This window comes from Amphiura filiformis, chromosome 7 (genome assembly GCF_039555335.1).
Source record: "Amphiura filiformis chromosome 7, Afil_fr2py, whole genome shotgun sequence".
In the NCBI taxonomy this organism is placed as follows: Eukaryota; Metazoa; Echinodermata; class Ophiuroidea; order Amphilepidida; family Amphiuridae; genus Amphiura; species Amphiura filiformis.
The window spans coordinates 380,500-389,195 of record NC_092634.1 but is presented as its reverse complement, the minus strand read 5'-3'; the positions used below and the strand labels follow the sequence as shown (position 1 = coordinate 389,195).

Here is an 8,696-nt window from a genome sequence, read left to right as displayed (position 1 = left end):
ACCTGTTGATTTAAAAGGGCATTTCGGGATCCACAGCCTCATCCGTCCACTTTTCTCAAAAAAAAAAAAAGTTGAGAATTTTATACTACTGGAAACCTCTGGGTACATAATGTTTATGTACCAAATATTTCTTGATGATTAATTCTTTTAGCAAAAATATCGTCAGTTTTAAATTTCGTTCTGGTATACCAGAACGAAATTACAATACTGGCCTATGGAACAGTGTAATACACATAATCATGCCTAACTCACAAACGCAAAAATTGTGGGGAAAATGTCATAAAAAGAGGATGCTAGGATCACGAAATCCTCCTTTAAAATACGTATAGCTTAGTGGAACAAAGTCACATTGTGCCAAATGAGGTATCCAAGTAGGCAAACAACTCCATAATCTATCGACTACTTCATTTTGTAAATTAGCATCATTGAAAAATGAATTTTATTTCAAGTATTCTGATATTTTTTGTATGCAGTATTGTATCAAAGACATCTCAATGCGCTTTACAATTTACACTACCACTATTCAACTACTACACAAATCATAAAACTAGAACTTTAAAACTTCACATTTGAATAGAGTACAACTGCTGGGAAGACACTAGACAAAGTAACTGGCTTATTTATATACAGCGTTTAAACAATTATTTTGGAAACAATATTAAAATACATTTTACGTGTTTATTATTCTGATTTTAACTCAAGATACAAATATTCAAAATTAATTTATCACTGAAATTGGAAATGATACGAAATTTCGTAATGAATATTTTTAAGTGTCTGTTAACCGAAAGTGTCAAAACTAGCAACTGTTTACAGGTGCATTTTCAAGCTAATAAGTTGTCCATACAAGTTCGTCTTTTGCCGTCAATATATATTTGTATATCTTGTCTACATCCATTTCATTTTAATTAAGATATGCACCACTCAACCATGCAGCTGCCCAGAAACCACACACTTACATAATATGTAATATTTAATATTCTTAATAGCACCAATATAAAAATAAATAATTCAATAACGTCCTTGTATATAAAATAAATGTACAGCTTACTTCAGTTGCAATTCAGTCTCGACCAAGCCCACATTAAGCATAAATGCTTGTTAGGTAAGGTGTCATTTGAGATGTTTGTACTTTGTCTGAATCCTTATGACTGAGCAGAGGAGTACTTTGAGAAGCAAAATTCATTTAAATTTGAGACGCCAAAATAAACTGAAACATGATTATAGATAAAATAAAACCAAATAAATAAATAAATAAATAAATAAATAAATAAATAAATAAATAAATAAATAAATAAATAAATAAATAAATAAATAAATAAATAAATAAATAAATAAATAAATAAATAACATAAATAAAAATTAATGTACCGCGTTAAGGATCCGGATGACAATATCATTTGAAATGGTGGCTATCATGTTTTGTACTGCGTAAGACATTTTAAAAATGCATGGTAAACGTAAATACAGGCTTTGGGTTTTCAAAGACGAAATCTTTTTCTTTTTAAGCACAATATAAATATGTGCTGCATTGTATGGTTTGCTACTGACTATATACAAATTACAACTTTTACATCATATTCGATCTTAATTAATTCTCTATTAATTTGTTAGATTTAGATCCTTAAGTTGTACAACTTTGCGAACTAAACAAGTAGTTTAACAGAGTAAAGTTTCCATTTAGGGCCTATTGTTAATATTGTAAATAGGTGGCCAATCTATTATCTATACTGCTGCGTCAGAAATCACAATGTTCCAACAAATCCGAAGGTCGACTATACCCCACTTTCCCCTACTTATGTGATTTCAGAATGTAATAAGGATTTTTTTCGTTGATGAGTACAAATTATAAAAAACAAAGTATTCAACAGCCTTCAACATTACTCGAACAAATGCCTGCTAATAGCTTTCTGGTGAAATGGTCTCGTTACCATGGAAGCCGTAAATACGGTGATAATATGCAAAATAGAGTCCACTATATAAACACTGTCCACTTTTCGTACAGAAATGGAGAATGATACAAAGAAGTCCAAATGGTATGATATTATGCCTTACGATAATTACATTTTCCTCGCAATTGATGTTGACATTCATGATCGATCAATGTCTAAAAATAAATCGCGGAAGGATATGTCGGAAGGATATTATTAGTTGCTAACGGAAACCAGGTATCGTCAAAAGATACCATTTTCTTAATTTCACAAACACAATACACGATAAATATACCAGTCGAGGAACATTTTGCTGATTGGTAGATAATATTCTGCGGAACTCGTGTGGTCATTATTTTCTAGCAAAATGCGTGAAATTGTACATGTGCAAGCAGGGCAATGTGGGAATCAGATCGGAGCTAAGGTAAGAATATTTGAATTTAGATTAAAATTCATCATATTCGTTTGTTTTATAACCATTGTTTCTCAATATGATTGATAATAGTTATTGTTATATAATATTATGAATGAGGTAGTAAATACTGTTAGATCGTTCATTTGAATATGCATGTCTAATGAGCAGCCTGTTGAACAGTAACTTAGCCAGGATTTTAGTGTGAAGGGGCAAAGCCAAATTTTCGTACCAATTTGTCATTTTTTTCCATTTTTTGTCATTTTAAGGACACTTTACTCTTTGCCGTCCCCCCATTTTATACTTGAAAATTCATGAGGGTGTGTGGGTGTGTGTGGGGGGGGGGGGGGGCATTTGAAGCCGCCCCTTACCTACGCCCCTGCTGTTGAACGTATTATTGAAAGTATTTGGTCTTCCTTTTGTTGTTATTGCCTATTGGTACTGGTGTGTGTATTTTTAATGTTTTTTTCCCCTATTTATGCATAAGTTACTCAAATGTAACGAGTCATTGTTATGAGTATGATTCATACACTCAGCTGCGAAATCTAATAAAAATATACTGGCTGATGGCTGAAACAATATAAGTCATAGATGCGTAGCGCATTTACATTGCAATTCAATGTTTTCTGTTGTAAACGGTAAATACAAACCAGTTGTAAAATGTTACGATATAAAATATTTGCTGTCGCTCCCACTGCCATCCATGTATAACACTAAATCACGAGCAGCTACTGAAGATAGTACTTCGTTTTTCGTTTGGTTTTCTTTTTCTTTATTTTTGTTTATTTATTTATTTATTATTTATTATTTATTTATTTATTTATTGATTGATTGATTGATTTATTTATTTATTTATTTATTTATTTATTTATTTATTTATAAATTTATGAAGTAGTGCACTAAACCAAATATTGTATCATTTAGCTCTAGTTGTTAAAAGTATTGAGTACTATATTTATTTATATTTATTTATTTGATTATTTTACCCAATTATCGATTTATTTATTTGTAGTTTTATATTTTTCACTTGTTTATTTTTCGTTCACATTTTTTAATATGCTTTTTTTCTATTCAACTTTCATTTATATCGTTTATTTATTATCATTCTGCTAATTGTACTTCTTTACATAAAATTATAATTTGTTGTTTTGTTTTCCTCTTTATTTGAATTATTATAATATATTTACAATGCATGTAAGTGTAAGAGACAAAGGAATTGGATGTATATCCAATTCGTAAATGTGTTCCAATTGAATGAATCTGACTTATTGCACTCTTGTCTACCACATGCTAATTAGTCTGCTCTCGCTAATCAACATAAATAAGCAGGATACTTTACTTCGATTACTAAAGTTAAGATCTCAAGGTTGACAGTTCTGCTCATTTTAACAGATTAACATTATAATGTTCCATAAAGTGACTAACCGATACATCTTTAACGCTTTTAACTGAATTCGATATATTGATGGTTTGTCGACAAACTATATGAAGCGAACATAACATTTTGGCTACAGCTGTAGCCGGCCAGGAGTCATGACAAATTTATCATCCACTGTAATTTGTTCTGCTTCATAGCCCATTGCAAAGCTACAACCTGTATTGCCATGACTCAGTTACTCCGATCATTCAGGGCTTCGTAAATTAATTTATCAGAAAACATAGCGTTAAGGGGTATGATAGTGATAGTGACCAGTGTGTAACAAATCAAAACAAAATTTTGTGGGATAGGCTTTTACGACTGGAGTTCATAACAATTGATTTGCACAGCTTTGACTTCTTCAGGACAAAGTACCTTGCCTATTGGTGGCTCTGAAAAGAGACGTTCACTAAAGGCTGTCTCTTGTCAGCAGATACTCGCCTATCTACTGATGTAAAAAATGTAAAAGGGGTTTGGTGGCTCTGAAAAGAGCTGTTCACTGAAGACTGCCCTTTGTCAACAGCGAACAAGGAGACCCCGCCTATCTGCTAATGTTAAAGGTTTGGTGGCTCCGAAAAAGAGATAGACGATGTCTGCTTGTTCTCTGTTGACAAGGGGCAGTCCTCGGTGAATGGCTCTTTTCCGAGCCATCAAATCTTTAACATTAGCAAATTGGCGAGGTCTGCTTGTTCTCTGTTGACAAGAGTCAGTCTTCAGTGAACGACTCTTTTCAGAGCTACCAAACCTTTTACATCAGCAGATACGCGAGATCGGCTTGCTCTCTGTTGACAGTATTTAGTGAACGGCTCTTTTCAGAGCCACCAGTAGGCAAAGAGCGGTCTACGTGTCTCATTCTTAGATACGCTGTCCTGAAGAAGTCAGAGCTACTCTTGACGAAAGCTTGACAGTTCTAAACTTGTCCGACGGCGAATCCGCTAAAAAACTTACCAATTTCGATTTTGTTGGGCGACAAACATCGGTATATGTTCTCTTACCAGATATAAAAGTCATAAAGATAGGGGCGGTCTATATACGGTATCTTAGCAGGACGTGCATGAGTCAATAATCACAGAGGAAACATAAATAAGAAAAATATGGTAATTATAAATAAGCTCAGGCAAACTGGCACTATAATAAAGGAGAGAAGAAATCAGAACCGTTCGGATTCGAAACAGTGCGCACATACGATGACAAAAGTACATGTATATAAAAGTTCGATCGTAAACATATAACATATATTTTATTATGACATGTACTGACCCAAAGCATTTCTTATGTAAGTCATGTTTACATTTCAACAGGGGATAACCTGAAAAATCGCTATGAGACGCCTCAAGTTTACTAAATATTATAGTAATACTACTAATAGGTTTTGCTCTTTCGTGGTACTTTCGTATCCAACCATAGAACCACTTTATAAATAACATACAAAATTAATGAAAATGGTCTGTTTCACGCTAAGTTGTCTTTTGAATTTTCAAACTGATTTGTGATTTGTCTAAAAGATTTTAAAACAACTTGTTGAAGGCTTGAAATGTGGTTGCAAAATACAACAGGTTCATATAATCTTAATCTTCCTAAATAAAATTTAACTTCAAAAGCACTTTCAAGGTATATACGGCAGTAATATAGTAATAGTCGCTGCCAAGCATGCACTGCAGCAAAACACTATAAAGAGTAAGTATACTTTGAACATTTTTGAAAGCCAATTTTGTAATACTTTTTCTTTGTACAGTTCTGGGAAGTGATATGTGATGAACACGGCATCGATCCAACAGGTACCTACCATGGTGACTCTGATCTCCAACTGGAAAGGTCCAATGTTTACTTCAACGAAGCTTCAGGTGGCAAATATGTGCCTCGAGCAGTGCTCGTGGATCTGGAACCAGGGACCATGGACTCTGTCCGTTCTGGACCGTATGGTCAGTCTTTCCGGCCAGATAACTTCGTGTTTGGTCAAAGTGGAGCTGGGAATAACTGGGCTAAAGGTCATTATACTGAAGGAGCTGAATTGGTAGATTCTGTCCTTGATGTGATACGAAAAGAAGCCGAAGGATGCGATTGTCTTCAGGTATGCAAGCAATGGAAAGGGAAAGGTATTCGAAATCTCATTTAAATAGGCAATTCGGGTCCATAACCCCACTGCTCTCAAACAAAGTTGAGATTTGTATACCATTGGAAACCTCTGGCTACATAATGTTTATATACAAAACATTTCTTGCAGATTATTTCGTTTAGCAAAGATATTGTCAAATTAGTATTATATTCTGTTAGTATACCTGCAGAACGAAATTAAACACAGTGGCATGTGGAGAAGGGTAATAGTATACACAATAATCATACACAACTCGCAAACGCGAAATCGGAATCAACCGAATTTGATAAATATGCTTTTTTTCATGGATATCTATAATACTGATAAATGCCATAAAAAGAGGTTGCTAGAATCATAAAAGACCCCTTTAATGTGGGATGCGGTTGATCTGTCATCTGGAGTAGAGTACAACATGTTATCAACACAGTGTATTCCGTATTCTAAACATGAATGTCAAAAATCACATTTGTATGCCTATAGTTGCATGTTCTATTATTTAATAATAGAACATGCAACTATAGGCATACAAATATTTCCTTCACTTGTATCAATTATATTAACAAATAAAAAATTCAAATCAAACATTAATAACGTTACATGTTACTTCTACGTTTTACTCTTCCGTGCAAACACTCTTAAGTCCTAATGTTCTTTATCATCATCTTTTCCCCACAGGGATTCCAATTGACTCATTCTCTTGGAGGCGGTACAGGTTCTGGTATGGGTACTTTACTCATCAGCAAGATTCGTGAGGAATACCCAGACCGTATTATGACCACCTTCAGCGTCGTTCCATCTCCCAAAGTATCTGATACAGTTGTGGAGCCATACAATGCTACGCTGTCTGTCCATCAACTCGTAGAGAATACAGATGAAACCTTCTGCATTGATAACGAAGCTCTCTATGACATCTGCTTCCGTACATTGAAGTTAACTACACCCACTTATGGTGATCTCAACCACCTTGTGTCAGCCACCATGAGTGGAGTCACTACCTGTCTTAGGTTCCCAGGTCAGCTCAATGCCGATTTGCGTAAACTAGCTGTCAACATGGTCCCATTCCCGCGTTTGCATTTCTTTGTTCCAGGATTCGCACCCTTGACAAGTCGCGGTAGTCAGCAATATCGGGCTTTATCGGTACCTGAATTGACGCAGCAACTGTTTGACGCCAAGAATATGATGGCTGCGTGTGATCCGCGTCACGGGCGTTACCTGACGGTAGCTGTAATATTCCGTGGCAGAATGTCCATGAAAGAAGTTGATGAGCAAATGCTGAATGTTCAAAACAAGAACAGCAGTTACTTCGTGGAATGGATCCCCAACAACGTGAAGACCGCTGTCTGCGACATCCCGCCTCGTGGACTCAAAATGTCATCCACGTTTATTGGAAACAGCACAGCCATTCAAGAGCTCTTCAAACGCATCTCTGAGCAGTTTACCGCCATGTTCCGTCGTAAGGCTTTCTTGCATTGGTATACTGGTGAAGGCATGGATGAGATGGAGTTCACTGAGGCTGAGAGTAACATGAATGATCTGGTATCTGAGTATCAGCAGTATCAAGAAGCTACTGCGGAAGATGACGGCGAATATGAAGAAGAAGAAGAAGAAGACGAACAACAAGGGTATGAAGATTAAGCTTAATTATGGTGGAATTATGGAACTATTGTTAAAAATACCACTATTTTAATTTTATTTTTTAATATACTAAAGTGCAATACATTTTTTTTGTTCAATAAAATCAATGTTGATGTTTACACATTTCTATTGCGGACTAAAGCAGGTGCATGATGGGTAATGGTAACAACTATATGATATAAAACTCTGCAAACAACTTTAACGTCACAAATCATACGAACCTCTAGGTATGCAATGGAAGACTTTTTTTTATATATTTTGGTCGGTGACATATTTATCCCAGCAAAGTCATCACGACCATCATCATTATGTCACCTCTGACGACGACGTCATGACTCAACGAAAAATTGGAATATCAGCTTTATGTAACTTTTTGTACAGTATTTTCACGTTAGTCAAGCAGCAAGACAAATCGCGTGCGCTTTTTGTGATAAAGGTCCAGAGTCAGATTGTGGGATAGGCTTTTACGACGGGAATTCATAACAATTAGTAGGTTTTTAGCGGGTTCGCTTGACAGGTCTAAACTTGTCCGACGGCGAACCCGATAAAAACCCACTAATTGTCCAGAGTCAGCTTTAACATCATAAACTGACTTCAACATGCTCAAAGAATAGGAAAAACTTTGATGGCATAACTCAACAGATATAGGCCTAAATCGAAAAGTAAGCGAAAGCTGCATATGTACAAACTTGAAAACAGTTAATGAGGATTTATTTATTAATATTAAAATCATTGTCACTGAAAACAGTTTTCGTTTGCCCAGACATGAGGTAGAAAGGAGTGGGTCGGTAGGTCTGGGTGGTTTTTTTTGTCTTAGATCGTGTTGCAACAAGTGGGGTAAGAGAAAAAATACGACATTCGGCTTATACATTTTGTACTTGTATCAAACTTAAATGTATTTCAACTTTACCATAAAGTTTAATCTCTTTGGCAACAAATTCTTGATAAAGATTCGGTATAAATCACTTCAAAGTGAGTACTTACCTATAACCATTATGATCCACAGCACCACAAAGAATGAAAGCATACAAAAAGTTTGTTGTTTTAATAGCACTAGGAAATAATCATGATAATCATCTCCCTCTTTGATGTAAAACAAGAAATGCTTTACATTCTTTTAGCACAAAAAAACAAACGAACCTTGGTTCTCTGTATTGATGTTGATTGATGGTAAAATATTGTTGGGAGGGCAAAATGGGAAAAATG

At 35.0% G+C, this 8,696-nt stretch overlaps 1 protein-coding gene across 1 annotated transcript; it reads left to right on the top strand.

Annotated features, from left to right (window-relative positions):
* The first annotated feature begins 2,166 nt into the window (after window positions 1–2,166).
* On the top strand, window positions 2,167–7,938 carry LOC140156600 (tubulin beta-4B chain-like). Its single transcript, XM_072179537.1, has 3 exons — window positions 2,167–2,355; window positions 5,496–5,831; window positions 6,531–7,938. Exons 1-3 carry the CDS (start codon window positions 2,299–2,301, stop codon window positions 7,488–7,490), a joined length of 1,353 nt encoding a protein of 450 aa, XP_072035638.1. The 5' UTR covers window positions 2,167–2,298; the 3' UTR covers window positions 7,491–7,938.
* Window positions 7,939–8,696: the final 758 nt, after the last annotated feature.

Bases quoted from the DNA above. Each gene is read 5' to 3' on its own strand.
- LOC140156600 (XM_072179537.1), top strand. From the start codon at position 2,299: ATGCGTGAAATTGTACATGTGCAAGCAGGGCAATGTGGGAATCAGATC. The intron at 2,356-5,495 runs GTAAGAATATTT...TTCTTTGTACAG, and splicing joins GGAATCAGATCGGAGCTAAG to TTCTGGGAAGTGATATGTGA. The intron at 5,832-6,530 runs GTATGCAAGCAA...TTTTCCCCACAG, and splicing joins AAGGATGCGATTGTCTTCAG to GGATTCCAATTGACTCATTC.